Source organism: Nicotiana tomentosiformis, chromosome 2 (genome assembly GCF_000390325.3).
Source record: "Nicotiana tomentosiformis chromosome 2, ASM39032v3, whole genome shotgun sequence".
NCBI lineage: Eukaryota > Viridiplantae > Streptophyta > Magnoliopsida > Solanales > Solanaceae > Nicotiana > Nicotiana tomentosiformis.
This window is the reverse complement of record NC_090813.1, coordinates 193,954,726-193,977,661: the sequence shown is the minus strand read 5'-3', so window position 1 is coordinate 193,977,661 and position 22,936 is coordinate 193,954,726. Positions and strand designations below refer to the sequence as shown.

Below are 22,936 nucleotides of genomic sequence, written 5' to 3'. Positions count from 1 at the left end.
GTTGTTAACTATAGGGACTTGGAGGAGTAGTGAGTATGCGAGCATTAGGTAGACTACGATGACACATTGCATTAAGGAAGCTGTCAGTGAGGTTTTAAGGGTCTCGAAGGGTTACTCTAGTGGTTACAACGGAGACTGGTGGTGGAGTAGAGACGTCCAAAGGAAGTTGAACACCAAGAAAGTGGTGTTTTTGAAGCTAGTGGAAAGCATTAACGAGGAGGAGAAGAGGTCGAATAGGGAGTGGTATAAGTTGGCTAGGAAGGAGGCGAAGTTAGCAGTTACGGCGGTTAATACTGCATCGTTTGGTCGTTTATATGAAGAACTTGAAGGTAAATGAGAGGATAAGAGGCTATTTAGGCTAGCGAAGGTGAGAAAGAGAAAGGCTCATGACTTGGACCGAGTGAAGTGCATCAAAGACGAAGAAAGTAGAGTTTTGTTGGATGAGGCACATATCCGTTGGAGATGGCAGACTTACTTCCATAGTCTCTTAAACGAGGAGGGGATATAAACATTGTTCTGAATGATTTGGGATCCTCCGAGAGCCGTTGTGATTTTGGGTATTGTAGGTGGATTAGAGTTGAGGAGGTTATGGGGGCTATGCATAAAATAAGTAGGGGCAGAGCAACCGGGCCAGGTGAAATCCTAGTGGAGTTTTGGAAAAGTATGGGCAGAGCGGGCTTGGAGTGGCTCACTAGGTTATTTAATGTCATTTTAGGTCAAAAAATATGCTCGAAGAGTGAAGATGGAGCACGATGGTTCCATTGTACACGAATAAGGGTGATAGCCAAAATTACAACAGCATCGGGTATTAAGCTGCTTAGTCATACTATGAAGGTGTGGGCGGGGGTGGTGGAGCTAAGGGTGAGGAGAAGTGTGTCTATTTTTGAGAACTAGTTTGGGTTTATGCCGGGGCGTTCGACTACGGAAGCCATTCACCTTGTTAGGAGATTGATGGAACAGTATAGGGAGAAGAAGAGGGACTTGCATATGGTGTTCATCAATTTAAAAAAGACTTACGATAAAGTCCCGAGAGAGGTTGTATGGAGATGTTTAGAGGCTAGAGGTGTACTTGTGGCCTACATTAGGGTGATTAAAGATGTTTGATAGAGCGAAGACCTGGGTGAGGACAGGGAGGGGTCTCAGACCATTTCCCCGCCGTGATGGAGTTGCACTAAGGGTCGACACTCAGCCCTTTTTTGTTTGCCCTAGTGATGAGCGTACTGACTCGCCATATTTAGGGGAGGTTCCATGGTGCATGTTATTTGTAGAAGATATTATTTTGATTGACTAGATGCAAGACTATGTTAACGCGATGTTAGAGGTGTGGAGACAGACCCTGGAGTCTAAAGGTTTCAAGTTGAGCAGGACTAAGATAGAATACTTGAAGTGTACGTTTAGTGGTGCAACTCAGGGAGTGGATGGGGAGGTGTGGCTGGATTTACAAGTCATCCCTAGGAGGGGAATTTTTTAGTACCTTGGGCCTATTAGGGATGGGGAGATTGAAGAAGATGCCAAACATCGTATTGTGGCAGGATGGATGAAATGGAGACTTGCTTTCGGTATTTTATGTGACAAGAAGGTGCCACCAAAACTTAAAAATATATTTTATAAAGAGGTGTTCAGACCGACTATATTGTATGGGGCTGAGTGTTGGCCAGTCAAGAGCTCCCATGTCCAGAAGATGAAGGTAGCAGAGATGATAATGTGCAGGTACACCAGATTAGATAGGATTGGGAATGAAGTTATTCGGGACAAGGTGGGTGTGGCCCCTATTGAGGATAAGATGCGAGAAGAAAGGCTTATATGGTTTGGACATGTGAGGAGGAGAAGCACAGATACCCCAGTAAGGAGGTGTGAGGGTTTGAAATTGGAGGGCCTTAGGAGAGGTAGAGGTAGGCCGAAGAAGAGCTGGGGTGAGGTGATTAGGCATAACATGGCGCAGCTACAACTGACTGAGGACATGACCCTTGATAGGAAGGTGTAGAGGTTGAGAATTATGGTAGGAGGTTAGGTAATATAGATTATTCATACTGGTAGTATTAGTACGTACTCTCGTATTTGGTTGGTATTAGATTTCTTTGACTACCTGTCGTTTTTTGCATTTTGATAATATTACTATCTTGTTATTTATAATACTTTTACATGGCTTCTTGGTGTTGTCCCATCTTGTTTTTATTATTATTATTATTATTATTATTATTATTGTGGTGCTTATACTTTCTTCAACAAAGGGTCTATTGGAAACATTCTCTCTACCTCCACAAGGTAGGGGTAAGATCTGCGTACACACTATCCTCCCCAGACCCCACTATGTGGGATTATACTGGGTATGTTGTTGTTGTTATTTTAAAATTAAAATTTAGATATTAAAAAATTATACGCAAATTAATATAAGTTGCAATTCTTCTCAAATCAATATAATGAAAAAATATAATTTAAATTTTGGTTTCTGTTTAATTTTTATTTTCACAAAATAATGCATGTGTTTGGATTTAGTTACATAGAAATAATTAGTTTTTTAGTTGTTGGAAGCGTTTACAGTTTTCCTCCCTAAAATTAGAATCATTGTGTGTAGAGAATGTATAATTTATCAAAATAAAAATTCGTACCTCTACCTCTCTACGTACATGAATGTGGTTATTTTATAGGGAAAAGAAGACTTCACATGACATGCAGATAAGTACTTGAGATTCTTGAGTCCTTCCAAGAGCAGATTGATCATGCTGATCAACAAAATAATGAGTAAATCTATTTTTAAAAAGGGTAATAGGTGAATTGGGTTTTTAAAATAATATATTTATATATTTTGTATTGAATATGTTTTGTTAGAAGCCAAAAATGTAAGTTTTACTTTTTTCATATATAGATATTGCTCATGTGATGGCCTGTCGACGGACTCTTCTATTCTACTCTCTCTGGGAATCCGAAGCTATGAGGGCGACCTAGAGGGAGGGTTAATGAGAATGGGTCAAACAGCAGGACTGATCGACTTCTAAGCAGTGGCAAAGCCAGGAATTTCCCTAAGAGTGTTCAAACTTAAAAGAAGTGAAAAAAGTTTCCCGATAAAGGGTGTTCAATATATGTTATATACCTCTAAACCCTAATATTTTACCTATATACACAATATAATATTTTGACGAAGAGTGATCAATTAACCACTCTTAATAAGATGTTGCTTCTCCCTTACTTCTAAGTTGACAGGCTTCGAAAGAATCCACATAAAAAATGGGAGGAAATTGAAATATTTTATAAGAAAGAGCACCAATTCACATAGTACGCGAGCTTTTGAGCTTGATGGCATAATCCAAGAGAGAATTTTGTGAGGCCTGTATTAGAACAAAGGATAACATGTGCCATAACTATGAGGTAGATTCATGATTTAAATTCGATGGGTTCAACTTTTTAGGATTTTAGCATTGAACCCATTATATTTTTAAAAATATGGATTCATATCTATTATTTTTAGAATTTAAATAGATTTTCACTTCGCGTCGAAAGTTATGAGTTCATTTAAACCCATTGGTAACACACTACATCCGCCTCTGGTCATGACTTAGTTGGTAAATATGATATGATAGCCGGACTCTCACAGTACGATGGTGGGCAAAACTGGGAGAGGTCATTGAAAAATATTGTAATAACCCGACCGGTCATTTTGAGCTTTAGCACTCCGTTCGATGGTTTGAGACTTGAGTGGCTTCATATTATGTGATGTGACTTGCGTGTATGGTCGATTTCAGTTTTCGAGCAGTTCAGGATTTGATTTGGAAGAATGATTCCCATTTTAGAAGCTTTGAGTTGGAAGAGTTGACTAAGTTTGACTTTTGCGTATTTGATCTCAGATTGGAGATTTGATGGTTTCGTTAGGCCCGGATGGTGATATTGGACATAGGCGTATGTCCGAAATTGGATTCGGAGGTTCCTAGGTTGGTTTGTCACTTTTTGGCGAAAATTGGCAATTTAAAGGTTTAGAATTTTCTTAGGTTTAGAAAATTGGCAAAAATTTGTTAGGCTTACCTAGTCCTAGGGATTAGGTGACATCATGATCCTTAAGATGGGATTTTGGGCTGTGACAAGTTGGTATCAGAGCTCTAGGTTCATAGGTGCTACGGATCAAAAGCTAGTTTAGTAGAGTCTCCCGGATAGGTACGGAGATGTCTATACTTATCTTCGAGAGGCTACAAAACTATTAGGAAATTCCACTTCTTTCATTCCTTATCGTGGTGCATTGATTCAGCTTGAAGCGTATATCTTACATTCCTTTACATCAACTCGTATATGATATTGCGTACTCGGTATCAGTTATACACCGACGGTTTGTGATGCTGCAGATGGGCTACGGGGGGGATATAGATGATCGATCATTGCCTCGAGGTGTTGTCCAGACTGAGGACGCAAATGTATTGGTAGATCTTTCAGTTGTTCACGTGTGGGATGCAACGGGTTCTAGTATCTAGTTGGTGAGTACGAGCTTGCGAGGATTTAATTGATTGCCTAATTGTTGTGATCGTGGTAGGGTTATGTGAGAATGTTGATTTGAGGCTAGTCGGTGGTACTAGAAGTTATGTGTTTTATATGTGACTTCTATTTAGTGGACGTTACATATTATCATTCAAGGCACTTGAGGAAGCGGGCTTGACTGTCACGAGGATGGATATGCGCTTAATAGTTGATTTGAGGTATCTTATGATTGGTGTTATACAAGCTTATGAAGGCTGGTATTGTGGATCATCGGATGTTGTATCCTACTCCTTTGTGTCAAGTGGGGGAGTCTGTTATCGACAATCAAATTGCATAGTCATATGTTATAGTAGTTTTGGTTAGAGTTATATATGTGGTATTGGAGGGTTCCCCAAAATTGTATATGGCTAAGATCTGAGGTTCGCATGGGATAGTGCTGTGCCATTATTAATTCTACATTTCATTATCAGAGAGGTTAGAGAAAAAGCTCCAGTTTCAAAGAGAGTCTTTTCAGAGTGGGTATCTCGGTTGCAATATTATTGGGTTTTTCAGAGGAAATACAGTGGTTTGTGGGCTTTCAGAGGTTATCTACCTATTTAAGAAAGATCAGAATTGATTTGGAGGCCACTGATAGGCCTAACGAGAATGTGTGTTCTACATCGGGTCAGATTTATCTACTCAACACAGTTATTGTGGAGGGGTGTGATATCGATTGTGGATCTTACTTGTGTTCTTATGTGTTATGTGTATTACTCTTCTATGCCATCATGAATTGTGAGATTGTTGACTATCTACACGCATGATGCGGTTATGTTTGGTCTTTGTGGTGAAATTCGAGCGGGATAGCTCCTGGGGTATTAAATGGTTGATTGTGCCTTGGTTATTGTCTTGCTATTTGTGGTATATAGTGATGTCCGTATCTCCATGGTTGTGGTCATAAGCTTCGCGTGTTTGTTGTTGATATGCATATGGTTGTTGATTGTGAGCACCATAGCTCGACGCATTCCATGTAGACTGTGTTTGGATTGGGTCATGCATCGCAGCAGAGTTATGTTGGGATATGATGCTTTGCGCTTATATTGTGTGTTTTGTTTCTACTTTGTGTGATGGGTTCATAGCATTGCGCTTCATGGTAGTATCTGTTGAGCTTGCGGAGCGGTTCTCTCATTTGATTCTTTTTCCATCATTGGGTACATCCAAGTTAATGCTTCTTTGGTGCACAAATTGCATGGTATGTGGCTCTAGGTAGAATTGGTGTGGCATATTGGTATATCGACTTGTATTGGATGAGGTGAAGTTATTGAGCATGAAATGAGTGCCATCAGATTTGATTATTGTATGTTCGGAAGAATAGTGTCACTGGTCAGCTTAGATTTTGGCTATGGTTCTTGTCGGGCAAGAGAGCTCCAAGACTTGTTGATGTGATGTATGGTTATGAGTTTCTGCATGTTTCTTTCATCATTGGCAGTATACAAAGATTCGGAACAAGGTTTTTATTGATAAAAGGTTAGATATCGGTACCAGGCTTGCTATTTGAGCAGCTATTATGGTCAGAAGCTATTATTATGAGTATATGGGTTAAATAAAATATCATGTGATTATACTTGGGATATGGTTATGCTTAATGCAACTTGATTCAGACTTATATAGCGTATAGATACAAGAATCGGGTCTTATTATGAATTTCAGAAGTTGAAGATTGGATTCTAAGGGTTGCTAATGTTAAGGTAAAAATCTTTGGTTAGATTGTGTTGTCAGACTTATATGGATGGGGATGACGTAAGATCACCCATCTGTATGGGCATGACTGTCACGACCCAAAATCCCGCCTTAGGCGTCATGATGACACCTAGTCTCTAAGACTAGGTAAGCGCAATTACTTACAATAATTAAGCCAATTTAACAATGATATTTTAAAAAAGAGTTTAATATAAATACCGAAATAAAGGTGAAACAATCCTACGCAGCAATAATCACAACAACCTCCCAAGACTAAGTAATACAAAGTCACGAACTCCAGCTGAATACATAGAAAGATCTCAACAATTGAAATACAATATTGTTCGGATAACAAACTGACAGTACAATAAAAAGGTAAAGGACTCCAAGGGACTACGACGACCAACCAGCTCTACCTTGAATCTTCGCGATCAAGAAGCTAACTCTACCTAAGTCCGATATCTCCAATACCTGGATCTGCACAAAAATATATAGAAGTGTAGTATGAGTACACCACAGTCGATACCCAGTAAGTATCAAGACTAACTTCGGTGGAGTAGTGACGAGGTACAAGTCAAGACACCTACTAGTCAAAATAACCTGTGCAGTATAGAAGTATAAAGCTAATAATAAAAGCAGAAATCAATAAATGGCAACAAGAATCAGCACTGATATAAATAGTAAAGTAATAATAACACTGTTAAAGTACCATTGGAACCAAATAAAGAAAAACAATTAACAACCAATTAATCAAGTCGTTCTAACATAAGTCTCACAACAAAATTACTCCGAGATACCTCATCTCATAATCATAAGTCACGAGTCCCATATCACGACTCTTATACTCATAGCACCTCGTGCCCACAATATTAATCACAATCGCATAGACAACTCACGTGTCAATATCTCAATCCACCTGGCATGGTCACATGCTCACAATCACCATCTGCTCGACGTGTTCACATGCTCAATATCACAATCCGACCGGCATGGTCACAGGCTCACTATCATAATGGTGGCAGATAATACAAGAATGCATGGGCATGATCAATGAATGTCAAGTTTCATACTCCTGAACTGGGCATGCTACGGTGTATGCTTGTGCGAGTGTACTATCACAATCCAAGTCAACAAGTAATATCAAAGACATCGAGTAGCTCATTGAAAGTAACACAGTAAGGTGCATGACATACACAAGGAAAATCACACCATCACACGAATATCATCAACATAATACACCCATGTCATCACATATCATAGTCACGCTTATCTCTCCTATTAATAACATCATAATAGCCACCCTTATCGCTCCACCTAGACATTAAAACAATAGTCGCCCTTATCACTCCGATAGCGGCCCATATCACTCCACCGTGTCAATATCATTAGCCATCTGTATCACTCCGATAGCCTCCCGTATCACTCCGCATAATAGCCACCCTTATTGCTTCGCCCGGATAATAATATAATAGCAACTCGTATCACCTCGCACAATCAACCACAATGAGATGCCACCTTTATGCGCCGCATAACAACAATCAACCCACATAACAATCCACATGTGCTAACATCACAACAACACGATGTATCAACTCATACCACAAGTGCTCATAATCCACAACCATTCCAAAACAACAATACAAATATCACCACAACACATAGCCTACGGCTCAAACACGATGTATACAAAATCTCAATAGCAACAAAACGAACTGGAAAAGTAACTCAATAATGAACAATACCCCATTAAACAACAACTTCAACTACAACGGGTTAATGGATTTTAATAACTTCAACTTCAATTATGTGCTTAAGAATAAACTCAATAATGAAGGTATTTCCATGAAATGACAAACTTCGAATTCTAGTGTACGACATAAGCTAACAATGAAAGAAATGGCATGAACTAGAAACTACGTCTAAATGCATGAGAATAACTCGGCAACGAGAGGATATCATGTAACAACAATTTCAATTAAGAATAACTCAATAATAAAGGAAGTTACATAAAAATAAAAGAGGTAACAACTTCAAATAAAGCACAAGCAAAGGATATAACATATGCTAACAACTTCAAATAAATACATGAAAGAACAAACTTGACAAAATAAAAGATATAACATGTGACAACATCAACTAAATATATGAAAGAAGCCTAAAAGTCTAAACCGGTCAATTTTCACATATAAGTCTGAGTACGCACTCGTCACCTCGCGTACACATCTTTCACACAATTCAAATAATACAATAAATCCTAAGGGGTAGTTTCCCCACACAAAGTTAGGCAAGATACTTACCTCAAAAAAGCTAAATCAATACTCTAAAATGACCTTCTCGTGCGAAACAACCTCTGGACGGCTCGAATCTAGCCAAAATAACTTAATATCATAAATAAAAGCCATAGGAAACAATTCCGGATAATAAAGTTTTGATCTTTAATGAATACCAAAAAGTCAACCCCGGTATCGCACCTCGGAACCCAACCAAACTTACAAAATCTGAACATTCATTCCGATACGAGTCCAATCATACCAAAATTATCCAATTTCGACATCAAATCAGCCTTTAAATCATCATTTTATATTTTAGAAAGTTTTTACAAAAATCCTTATTTTCTCCAATTCAAATCACTAATTTAATGATAAAAATAAAGATGGAATCATGAAATATAATCAAATCCGGGTCGAGAACACTTACCCCAATCCAACACGTGAAAATCCGCTCCAAAATCGCCCAAATCCGAGCTCTCTAACTCAAAAGGTGATAAAATAACAAAAGCCCTCGAAATGGAGTACTTATAATTCTTCACATGGAATTATACATCGTGATCGCGGAACTTCCCCGCGGTCGTGAAGAACAAAACCTTCAGCTACCAAATCGTGCTTCGCGAATGCGACCTACCGGTCACAAATGCGGTGACCAAGACTCTAGCCCCTATGCGAACACATTTGCATACTCGCGAATGCGAAGGGAGATTGCCAGATGCCCTTCCTGCCTTACCTTCAGTGCGATCGCATAACATAGCATGCGAACGCGAAGGCAAAAGTCTTCCAAGGTACGCGAACATGGTCACATACTCACGAACGTGAAGTACAATATTGTTTGCCTCCAAATTACCTTACGCGAACGCAACATTCCACTCCCGAACATGAATAAAAAGGCACGAGATATCAGAACAGCAATCCAAAATAGGAGGAAATGGCCCGTAGACCATCCGAAACACAACCGAGGCCCTCGGGACCCCGTCTGAACATAACAACAAGTTCCATAAGATAACGTAGACCCGCTCGAGGACTCAAATCACATCAAACAATATCAAAACTATGAATCACAACTCAATTCAACCCTAATGAAATAATAAACTTTCAACTTCTACATCTCACGCCGAATCATATCAATTCAACTCAAAATGACGTCAAATTTTGCATGCAAGTCCCAAATGATAGAACGAAGCTATACCAACTCCCAGAGTCACAATCCAAACTCGATATCAACTAAGTCAACTCCCGATCAAACCTTTTAACCTTCCAAACCTTCAACTTTCCAACTTTCACCTAAATGTATCAAATCAACCTACAGACCTCCAAATCTAGACATATGCCTAAGTCTAAAATCACCATACGAAGCTATTGAAATCATCAAAATACCATTCCGGAGTCGTCTATGCAAAAGTCAAATTTCGGTCAATTTTGTCACTTAAGCTTCTAAAACAAGAATCATTCTTCCAAATTAATCTCGAATTATCCGATAACTGAACCCGACCATACACACAAGTTATAATATACAATACGAAGCTACTCGAGACCTTAAGCCACCAAACGGGATGATCGTTACAATGACGAGTTTATACAATGATTTGATGGCCTTGGGATAATTCTTGGCACGTTCGAGGATGAACGTATGTTTAAGTGGGGGAGAATATAACGACATGACCAGTCGTTTTAAGCTTTAGTGTTCCATTTGGTGGTTTAGGATCTTGAGTGGATTCATATTATGTGATGCTACTTGCAATTATGGTCGGTTTTTATTTTTGGGTGGTTCGGGATTTGATTTGGAAGAATGATTTCCATTTTAGAAGCTTTAAGTTGGAAGAGTTGACCAAGTTTGACATTTGTGTATTTGATCTCGGATCGGAGTTTTGATGGTTTTGTTAGGGTTGAATGTGTATTTTAAACTTTTTTGTTTGCCGAGAATTGGATTCGGAGGTTCCTAGGTTGGTTGACACTTTTTGGCGGAAATTGGCAATTTCAAGGTATAAAATTTTCTTAAGTTTGACCATGGTTTGACTTTATTGATATTAGGTTGGTATTTTAGTTTCGAGACTTGAAATAAGTCCATTTTGTCATTTATGACTTGTCTAAGAAATTTGGTGCCATTCCAAGTTGGTTTGAAAGGAATCGGATGCTTGGTTGTGTTTCTAGCGATTTTTGAGTTCATTGTGAAATTTCATGTGTTTTGATGTCTGATTCGTGGTTACGAATGTTATTTCGGTATTTTTATCGCGCGAGCAAGTTCATATGATATGTTTAGACTTGTGTAGATGTTTGTGTGGAGCCCCGAGGGCTCAGGTGAGTTTTGGACGCGTTTCAGATTGTGTTGGTCATGTTTCATATTGATGGTGATGGGCAAGTGTTGCAGGTCTCGCAAATGCGAGACACTGTTCATATTTGCAACCTTGCATGTGCGAGGGGGGAGCCGCATTTGCGAGGTGGGATGGGAGGCTGCCAGGTTCGCTTTTGTGAACCATGGATCACATTTGCGATCAGGCACCTAGGCAAATGAGATCAGGCACCAGGGCTTTTGTGAACCATGGATCACATTTGCGAACCCCAAATCGCATTTGCGACTTCTGCAGCTAAACAAAAGGGTGAAAATACGGGACTTAGCTTCATTTATCACGTTTTAAAATTCTAGACTCGGTGGGAGGCATTTTTGAGGAGGAATTTTCATAACAACTATTGGATAAGTAATTTTGATCCAATTTCAATTATATTACATGATTATTTATGAGATTTAACATCTAATCTATGGAATTTGAAGATAAGTTTTGGGGATTTTTGACGATATTTTAAAAAATAAAAATTTGAGATTTGAGAGTCAAATTAGACTCGGACTTGAAAACCAAACACATATTTGGACTCGTGAGACTATGGGTAGTAAAGATCTACCCTTCGACTCGGGATTTGACCGGGCGAGTACGTGTTGACTTTTGGAAAATTATGTAAAGATCTTAACTTTGTTTATTGAAATTGGTTTCTCTTGCATTATTTGATGCTATTAAGTCGATTTTGGTTTCTCTTGCATTATTTACTTCTATTTCATTGTGTTTATATTGAGACTCTTGTATACATTGTTGTTGAGCCGTGGGCTATACGTTGTTGTGATATTGGTATTGTTATTTCGGGAAAGTTGTGGCATATGGGCACATGTGGTGCAAGTTGATACGTTGTGTTGTTGCAATTTTGGCATATGTGGACTTGTTGAGAGGATTTTCGGAGTGTTTGCACGAAGTTCTGTCGTGCTATTGATATTATTGATATTGCACATGCGGCAAGACTCTCGAGGCTATATATATATATCTCAGGTTTGCGCATGTGGCGAGACAATGTGGGATAATTGTTGATGCGAGTGTGGCGAGACAAGGCGGGTATTTACTTTATTGTTGCGCACGTGGAGAGACAAGGGGGGCTATGTGGAGATAATATGTGTTGGTCTGGGGGGCATATTATTGATGATATTTGTATGGTGGTGTGACTTCCTTGTGTATGTCATGCATATTACGTGATTTGTTGCATTGTATTCAATGTGTTGCTACTCGGTGTCTCTGACATTACTTGTTGATTTGAGCTATGATAGTACACTTGCACACGAATACCCCGTAACATGTGATTTATACCAGTCCAAGAGTATGAAACTTGATATTCATTGATCATGTACATGTATTTTTGTATATTTGCTTTCTTTGCAATATTGTCACGACCCCAATTTTCCTCTGTATGATGTCGTGATGGAACCTAGTCTTTAAGACTAAGTAAGCTTAGTATACATGCAGAATTTAACTGAAATAACAATAAAAGTTTCAATTTAACCAATACCTATCATAGAAGGACTCCGCAACTCAACTGAACATAACTCCCAAAAGTCGGTGATACCGAGTCACAATCTCTACATGAGTATACTGAGCATCCCTATACAACAGTATATATAGAAAAAGAATAGAATGAAACAGAACAAGATAGAGGGTGACTCTGAGGCGTGCGAGCACCGATAGGTATAACTTGAAGTCTCTGATCCAAGATCGACTCACTGGTGCCTAAGCTGGTATGAAGCACCTGGATCTGCACAAAATGTGTAGAAGTATAGTATGAGTACACCACAACGGTACCCAGTAAGTATCAAGCATAACCTTGGTAGAGTAGTGACGAGGTCAGGTCAAGACACCTACTGGAATAAATAAGAAAACTGAACAGGTATATGACAGTATGATAATGAAAAATAATGGAAATGATAAAATGAAGAAATATGACAAGAATAGCTACACTGAACTAAGGCAATTAAGACATCATAGAAGAAAACATATAATAAGAATGCCAAGAAAATAATGCAAACAAAACACAAGTGATGTAAGGGGAAGGTATCAACAAGAATCATTACCAAGGTACCGCCTCGTAGTCTCATTTCACAAATCAAATCACAGTCTTTCCTTATATCACCGCGGGAGCCTTACATTTAGTTTTGAAAAATCATTTCCCCGAAATATCACACCGCGTGGCTTCAAGTAGTTTTCCTACTAGCAACACGCGTATCAGCCCACCTTATCTCAGCACATGCGTATCAACCCCCAAATCCTTATATCACTTCATGCTTATCAATATCACAACATATCACAATTCACACCTTAAGTGCCCAAAACTACAACTTGCCAAAGAAGGCCAACAAGAATAATGTTTCCACAATAAATAGCCCATGGATCAACCACAATATTTACAAGAGTCTCAACAATAGCAACCGAAAGTGAATAACTCAACAAGAATGGTATTTCAACAAATTTACAACTTTGACTCAATGTGAATCACGACCTTTATAACTTCAACGCCATAATTCAATCAATAAGATACTCCAAGAAATAACAATTTCAGGTAAAGGAACTCAACAGTTAAATAATGAATAAGGATTTGAGAGAACAATAACTTTAACTAAGCATGTAAAGGCAATTAGCAAGTAAGAGATAAGACAAGTATTAACAATGTCAAGTAAAGCATGTGAAGATAGACTAATGATGATGAATATAACATGTTATGGAAACTCAATTAAAGGCATGAAAAGAATCTACATAGCTAAAATCGATCAATTACCACATTTAATCAGTGTACACACTCGTCACCTTGCGTACACAGCTTCCACATACCACAATTAACACAAAACAACACCAATCCTAAGGGGTAATTCCCCCTCCCCCTCCCCCCACAAAGTTAGGCAAGACACTTACCTCAAAACACGCTAACTCAATCCACTAGTAAGCCTTTTCCGCGATTATCCAACTCCAAACGACTCGAATCTAGCCAAAATAACTTTATACCATAAATACAAATCATATGAAGCTATTCCGAACAATAAAGTTACAATCTTTAAACAAAAACAAAAGGTAAACTAAAAATGTCAACCCTATGCACGTGCCTTGGAACCCGACCAAACATACAAAATCCGAACACTCATTCAATAATGAGTCCAACCATACAAATATTACTCAAATCTGACCTCAAATCGCCTTTCAAATCCCCAAAATTTGGTTAATGAAGTTTCACAATTTTCCCCTAAATTTTCCAACTCAAATCACTAATTAAATGACAAAAATAAAGATGAATTCATGTATAATAACCAAATCCGAGTTAGAATCACTTACCCCAATAATTTCCTTAAAAATCCCTCGAAATATCGCCACAAACTGAGCTCTCCAAGTCCAAAAGATGAAAAATGAGACAAAACCCCCATTTTGGAAATTTAACACTGCTGCCCAGTTACCCTCTTTCGCGACCGCAGACAAACACTCTCGATCGCAGAGAATAAATCTCCCCAGCTCATAAAACCTTCTTCGCGATCACATGAAGCTAGTCGCGAACACGATGACCAGCTTCCTCAACTTATGCGATTTCATCCAAGGCTACGCGAACGAGAAGAACACCACGTGCCTCAGGCCCAGTCTCACTTTCCTTATACGCGAACGCGGTCTACCTCACGCGTTCGTGATTCACAATCTCCTCAAACACTGGGATCGTGACCTGTACTTTGCAAACGCGAAGATAAAAATCCCACCAGTTCCTAAAGGTCTACACGATCGTGGGAGAACCTTCGCGAACGCGTAGAAGGAAACCTGAACAGAAAATCAAGAGCTAATGGTCCGAACTCAACCCGAAACACGCCCGGGGCTCCCGGGACCCCGTCCGAACATACCAACAAGCCCTAAAACATAATACGAACTTGCTCGAAGCATCAAATCACATCAGACAACACTAAAACCATGAATCGCGCATCGATTCAAGCCTAAGGAACTTATGAACTTCTAACTTCTAAAACTAATGCCGTAACATACCAAACCAACTCCGATTGACCTAAAATTTTGCACACAAGACATAAATAACATGACTGACATATTCTAACTCCCGAAATCGGAATCCGACCCCGGTATCAATAAAGTCAACTCCCGGTCAAACTTCTCAACCTTTCAAACCTTCAACTTTCTAACTTTTGCTAATTCATGTTGAAACAACCTACGGACCTCCAAATCAATATCCGGATACGCTCCTAAGTCCAAAATCACCATACGAAGCTATTGGAATAGTCAAAACTCTATTTCGGAGTCATCTACATAAAAGTCAAACTCCGATCAACTATCTCAACTTAAGCTTCCAACTTTGGGACTAAGTGTTCCATTTCACTCTGAAACTCACCCGAAACCAAAGCCAAACACCCCGGTAAGTCACATAACCACAATATAACATATAGGAGGCAATAAATAGAGAAACGAGGCTAAAATACTCAAAAAGACCAGCCTGGTCGTTACATCCCCCGCCTCTTAAAACAAACAATTATCCTCGAATGAGTATAAAGACATACCTAAAATGGTAAAAAGATAAGGATAACGGCTACGCATATCATGTTCGGTATCCCAAGTTGCCTCCTCGACTGGTTGACCCCTCCATTGAACCTTTACTGATGCAAGGCTCTTTGACCAACTTCCGGACCTACCTGTCAAAGATGGCCACCGGCTCCTCAACATAAGACAAATCCTTGTCCAATTGGACTGAGATAAAATCTAACGCATGGGACGGATCATCGTGATACTTCCGGAGCATAGAAATATAGAATACCGAATGAACTGCGGTTAGACTAGGTGGCAATGCAAGCTTGTAAGCCACCTCACCAATCCTTTCAAGAATCTAAAAAGGTCCAATATACCTAGGGCTCAACTTGCCCTTCTTCCTGAACCTTATAACACCCTTCATGGGAGAAACATGGAGCAAGACCCGCTCTCTAACCATGAATGCAACATCACAAACCTTTCGATCCGCATAACTCTTCTATCTAGATTGGGATGTACGAAGCCGATCCTTGATCAACTTGACCTTCTCCAAGGCATCTCGAACCAGATCTGTGCCTAATAACTTAGCCTCTCCCAGCTCAAACAAACTAATGGCGGAACGACACCATATCCTATATAAGGCCTCATAAAGAGCCATATGAATGCTCGATTGGTAACTGTTGTTGTAGGCAAACTTTGCAAGCGGCAAAAACTTCTCCTAATAACCCCCAAACTCCATAACCCAGGCATGAAACATATCTTCCAATACCTGAATGGTGTACTGGGGATGTCCGTCCGTCTGGAGATGGAATGATGTACTCAACTCAACCCGTGTGCCTAACTCACGTTGTATGGCTCTCCAGAAGCGCGATGTAAACTACGTGCCCAGGTCAGAGATGATGGATACCGGCACGCCATGAAATGAGCCAACTTGGTCAACCTATCCACAATGACCCACTACGTCAAATTTTTTCTATGTCCGCGGGAGCCGGGAGCCCAACAACGAAATCCATGGTAACTCGCTCCCATTTGCACTTGGGAATCTCAAGCCTCTAAAGCAACCTACCTGGTCTCTGGTGCTTATACTTCACCTGCTGACAATTAAGGCGCCGAGCTACAAATTCCACTATGTCTTTTTTCATTCTCCTCCACCAACAGTGCTGCCTCAAAATCCTGCTACATCTTAGTGGCACCCGGATGAATGGAGTACCGCAAACTGTGGGCCTCCTAAAGAATCAACTCACGTAATCCATCCACATTGGGCACACATAATTGGCCCTGCATCCGCAACACACCATCATTTTTGGTAGACACCTCCTTGGCATCGTCGTGCTGTACCGTGTCTTTAAGGATAATCAAATGGGGGGTCATTAAACTGACGCTCTCTGATACGATCATATAGAGAAGACCGAGAAACCACGCAAGTCAGAACTTGACTCAACTCTGAAACATCCAGTCTAACAAACTAGTTGGACAAGGCCTGAACATTCAATGCTAATGGCCTCTCTGCTGCCGGTAGATATGCTAAACTACCCAAGCTCTCCATTTTTTAACTCAAGGCATCGGCCACCACATTGGCCTTCCCGGGATGATATAGAATGGTGATATCATAGTCCTTAAGCAACTCTAACCATCTCCACTACCGCAAGTTAAGATCCTTCTGTTTGAACATATATTGTAGGCTACGGTGGTCGGTATAGACTTCACAAGGGACACCGTATAAATAGTGCCGCTAAATCTTCATGGCATTAATAATGGCTGCTAACTCCAGGTCGTGGACAGGATAATTTTTCTCATTAACCTTCAGCTGTCGAGACGTGTAGACAATCACCCTACCGTCTTGCATCAACACCTTGCCAAGGCTAACACGTGACGCATCACAGTACACTATGTAAGACCCCAAACCCGTAGGTAACACCAATACTGGGGCTGTAGTCAAGGCAGTCTTGAGCTTTTGAAAACTCTCCTCGCACTCCTCGATCCATCTGAAGGGAACACCCTTCTGGGTAAATCTAGTCATAGGTGCAGCAATAGGTGAGAAACCCTCTACGAAACGACGATAATACCCTGCCAAACAAAGAAAACTCTGGATCTCAGTAGTTGATGACGGTCTGGGCCAACTCTGCACTGCTTTAATCTTTTTCGGATCTACCTTGATCCACTCACATGACACTACGTGACCCAAAAATGCCACCGCCATAATTCACACTTAGAAAATTTTGCATACAACTTCTTTTCTCTCAAGGTTTGGAGAACGATCCTCAGGTTTTGCTCGTGATCCTCCCGGCTCTGGAAGTACACCAAGATGTCATCAATAAACACAATGATTAATGAATCAAGATAGGGCTAGAATACATTGTTCATCAGGTGCATGAATGTTGCTGGGGCGTTGGTCAGCCCAAATAACATCACAAGGAACTCGTAGTGACCATACCGAGTCCTGAAAGCAGTCTTTGGAATATTTAAATCCCGAATCTTCGGCTGATGATACCCCGACCACAAATCAATCTTTGAGAACACTCTAGCACCCTGTAGCTGATCAAATAGATCATCAATGCGTGGCAATGGATATCGGTTCTTCATTGTAACTTTGTTCAATTGCCAATAGTCAATACACAAGGACATGGAACCATCCCTCTTCTTCATAAACAAAACCGGAGCACCCCAGGGTGACACACTATCGATATCCCTGTCGAGCAGCTTGGCTAGAAGATCTGTTGAAATTATATCTTGATAGGCTCTCACTACCGGAACTGACTCAACGGTAAGAGTATCAACACTGACATCTCTCACAAAGGCTAATCCAAATTACCTCTCCACTCCAACTGCGGTAAACCTAGCATAGCTAACGTGACCGTATTGGCGTGACAATTAAGAATAGCATGATAGGGTGACAACCAGTCCATGCCCAAAATAACATCAAAGTCTACCATACTGAGCAACAATAGATCAACTTTGGTCTCAAAACCACCAATAATAACTAAACACGGCCGATACACGCGGTGAAGAATAATAGAATCTCCCACAAGCGTGGACACATAAACAGGAGAACTCAAAGAATAAAGAGATATACCTAAATACGGGGCAAAGTAAGATGATACATATGAATAAGTGGAGCCTGGATCAAATAAGACTGATGCATCTCAATGACAAACCGGAACAATACCTGTGATAACTGTGTCTGATGCAACCACCTCCATCCTACTTAGAAGAGCATAACATCTGGCATGGCTTCCCCATCTAGGGCGACCCCTACTTGCCTGACCCCCACCCCTAGCTGGTTGTGCAGGTGGAGTGGAAACTGGTGCGGTAACCACGGCCTGAGAAGTCTATGGAATACGTGGAGCCCGAGTAGTCTGTGGAGGTGCACCCCTCCTGAGTCTAGGGCAGTCCCACACCATATAATGAGTATCACCACATTCAAAACAAGCTCTCGGAGGACGTGGCTACTGAAACTAGCTCGGGTCTGGTCAGCTGGACTGACCGCTAAAAGCACCCCGTACAGGAGGTGCACTAGATAGTGGCGGTGCATAATGGGCAACTTGAGACCTGGAAGTAGCCGGAATACCACTAGAAGCTGGAAGTGCTGAATAAACTGGACGACTCACATAGCCTCTACCATAACAGGCTGCAACTTAGGCATGGGCACCACTATATCCGCCAGAATCTCGAGGCCTCTTAGCCTCCCTATCCTCTATCTCCCAGCCCCGCATACCCTCCAATATCCATGCGATCTCTACCACCTACTGATATGGGGTATCAATCTCCAAATCTCGAGCCATTCTGAATCTAATACCATAGTTCAGCCCTTCGATAAATCGACGGACTCGCTCTCTAACTGTGAAAACTAAGGCAGGTGCATGTCTGGACAACTCGCTGCACCTGATAGCATACTCTGACATGGTCATAGCTCCCTGGAGCAACTACTCAAACTCCATGCTCCATGCATCCCAAAGGCTCTGGGGAACAAACTCTCTCAGGAATATCTCTGAAAACTGAGCCTATGTGAGTGGAGGTGCCTCGGCTGGGCTACCCTCCTCATAAGCCCGCCACCACTGGTACACTGGCCCCGACATCTAGAAGGTAGAGAAAGCAACCCCGCTCGTCACCACTATACCCATGGTACAGAGATTACGATGGCACTTCTCTAGATAGCCATGTGCGTCCTCTGTAGCTAGGCCGCTAAAAGTAGGAGGGTGGTACTTCTTGTACCTCTCGAGTCTGAGCTCCTCTTCCTCAGATGTTGCTGCCCTAACCTCGGGCTGAACTGGGACATCCGGCTGCACTGGTATAACCTCTAGGGCCTGGTCAACATGGAGTCGTTGCTCTGGGTATGAGCCGCGGGAGTAAGTGGTCGGTGCAAGTGGAATCAACCTCGCCTGAACTAGAATACCAAACATGTTCAAGAACTGGGCGAGGATCTCCTGAAGTGCAGGGGTAGCAACATGTGCCTCAGGTGCCTGGCCCCTAACTGGGGCTACTAGTGGATCTTCTGTCACACCTCGGGCAGGTACTCTGGCTGTAGCACGTGCCCCTCCTCGGCCTCTTCCCCGGCCCCAGCCTCTCTCTTCTCTAGTAAGGGGAGCGGGTGTATGATCGTAGGATCCAGTAGTGCGTGTCCTCACCATCTGTGAGAGAATAGAAAGACAAAGTTTCAGAATTCAAAATCAACAAATTCGCATGATAAGGAATCAAATAGGTGAAGTTTCCTAACAGTTCCATAGCTTCTCGAAGATAAGTACAAATAGAAATTTCCCTCCTTAGGATGTCGTGATGGCACCTAGTCTCTAAGACTAGGTAAGCCTAACATACATGCAGAATTTAACTGAAATAGCAATAAAACTTTCAATCTAACCAATAGCTTTCATAAAAGGACTCCGCAACTCAACTGAACATAACTCCCAAAATCCAGTGATACCGAGTCACAAGCTCTACATGAGTATACTGAGCATCCCTATACAACAATATTTTTAAAAAAAGAGGAGAATGAAATAGAACAAGATAGAGGGTGACTTTGAGGCCAGCAAGCACCGGCAAGTATACCTTGAAGTCTCTGATCCAAGCTCGACTCACTGGTGACTAGGCTGTATGAAGTACCTGGATCTGTACAAAAATGTGCAGAAGCATAGTATGAATATACCACAATGGTACCCAGTAAGTATCAAGTTTAACCTCGATAGAGTAATGACGAAGTCAGTGACACCTACTAGAATAAATAAGAAAACTGAAGAGGTATATGACAGTATGATAATGAAAAATAATGGGAATGATAAAACAAAGAAATATGACAAGAATAGCTACACTGAACTAAGGCAATAAAGACATCATAGAAGAAAATACATAATAAGAATGCCAAGGAAATAATGCAAACAAAACACAAGTGGTGCAAAGGAAAGGTATCAACAAGAATCACTACCGAGGTACCGCCTCGTAGTCTCGTTTCACAAACTAAATCACAGTCTTTCCTTATATCACCGCGGGAGCCTTATCACATTTTTGAAAATCATTTTCTCGGAATAGCTACCCATATTTTAGCCCACCTTATCACACTGCATGGCTTCAAGTAGTTTCCCTACTAGCAACATGCGTATCAAGCCCACCTTATCTCACCGCATGCGTATCAACCCCTAAATCCTTATATCACCGCATGTGTGTAATATCACAGCATATCACAATTCGTACCTCAAGTGCCTAAAACCACAACTTACCAAAGAAGGCCAATAACAATAATGTTTCCACAATAAATAGCTCATGGCTCAACCACAACATGTACAAGAATCTCAACAATAGCAACCGAAAGTGAATAACTCAACAAGAATGGTATTTCAACAAATTTACAACTTTGCCTCAATGTAAATCACAGCCTTTATAACTTCAACACCATAATTCAATCAATAAGATACTCCAAGAAATAAAAACTTTAGGTAAATGAAATAAACAGTTAAATATTGAATAAGGAAATGAGAGAACAATAACTTCAACTAAGCATGTAAAGGCAATTAGCAAGTAAGAGATAAGACAAGTATTACTAATGTCAAGTAAAACATGTGAAGATAGATTAATTATGATGAATATAACATGTTATAGAAACTCAATTAAAGGCATGAGAGAATCTACATAGCTAAAATCGGTCAATTACCACATTTAGCCTGTGTACACACTCGTCACCTTGCGTACACGGCTTTCACATACCACAATTAACAAAAATATACCAATCCTAAGGGGTAATTCCCCCACACAAAGTTAGGCAAGCCACTTACCTCAAAACACGCTAACCCAATCCACTAGTAAGTCTTTTCCGCGATTATACAACTCCGAATGGCTCGAATCTAGCCAAAATAACTTTATACCATAAATACAAACCATAAGAATCTACTTTAAACAATAAAGTTGCAATATTTAAAGAAAAACAAAAGTTCAACTCAAAAGGTGAACCCCAGGCCCGCATCTCGAAACCCGATCAAACTTACCAAATCCGAATACCCATTCGATAACGAGTACAACCATACAAAATTACTCAAATCCGACCTCAAACCACCTTTCAAATCCCCAAAATTTGGTCTATGAAGTTTCACAATTGTCTCCCAAATTTTCCAACTTAAATCACTAATTAAATGACAAAAATAAAGATGGATTCATGTATAATATCCAAATCTAAGTTAGAAGCACTTACCTCGATAATTTCCTTGGAAGTCCCTAGAAATATCACCACAAACCGAGCTCTCTAGGTCCAAAACATGAAAAATGAGATAAAATCCTCGTTTTGGAAATTTAACACTGCTGCTCAGTTACCCTCTTTCGCGTTCTCAGACAAACTTTCATGATCACTGATCCACATCCAATCCGCACTCAATAGTGAGTGGAAACAACCGATGGAAGCATAGAACCCAACAAGAGTCGGGGTCAATTTCCAGAGGGAGTTACTAGGGGTGTTAGGAGTATACACTTGACGAACGCGAAAGTAATAGCTAAGTTGCACTTCCTAAACATGTTTTGATTTCTAATTCTAATTTTACTCTAGCAATTATAAGCTAAGAAAAGAAACTAGAAGCGAATAAGTGTTTTTGGTATTTTTCCAAATAGTTTAAAAGCCTAGGGATGTGAGCATAACCTAGGTGTTTACCTAATGGGATAAAGACGTTAATGCTTGTTTTGTTGATTGGGGTGTGTTATAGCTCTCAACTCCACGTTACCCACTCAATACCTCTCGGTCAGAGAGTGATTTTGCCTAATTTGGCTTTCTCAAGTCCAAATGGGTATCAACCAAAACAGTCGATAAGAGCTCAAGTCGGGTTATTACTATCTCTAGGTTGAACCCTTTAATTGGGTTAATTAATCTCTCAATTGACCCAATTCCTTGTTAGCTAAGTTATCCTAGACTAGGTCCCTCTTTTTCAAGTAGAGACTAAGTCAAATAGGCATGAATCAATGTTTGCAACCATTAATTCTAAAATTGAAGCATGAACTAAGCTAAATAATCAACACTCAATCATTAACAAGCGCTAAATTAGATACCCATAAGGTTTACACACAAGGGTTGGGTCACAATCCTAGTAAAAGTCTAACTACTCATAACGGGGTTTGAAGAAAATAAAGAAGAAAAGCTAATTAAACTCATAATAAAAGATTAAAATGATAAAATTTAATTTAATTACACCAAAATAATGTAAAACTTCT

General features: G+C 40.3%; 1 protein-coding gene across 1 annotated transcript; it reads left to right on the top strand.

The window, feature by feature from the left end:
• Positions 1 to 58: 58 nt before the first annotated feature.
• LOC138906325 (uncharacterized) lies at positions 59 to 1,984 on the top strand. Its single transcript, XM_070194861.1, has 2 exons — positions 59 to 329; positions 1,659 to 1,984. The coding sequence occupies exons 1-2, from the start codon at positions 59 to 61 to the stop codon at positions 1,982 to 1,984; spliced, it is 597 nt and encodes a 198-aa protein (XP_070050962.1).
• Positions 1,985 to 22,936: the final 20,952 nt, after the last annotated feature.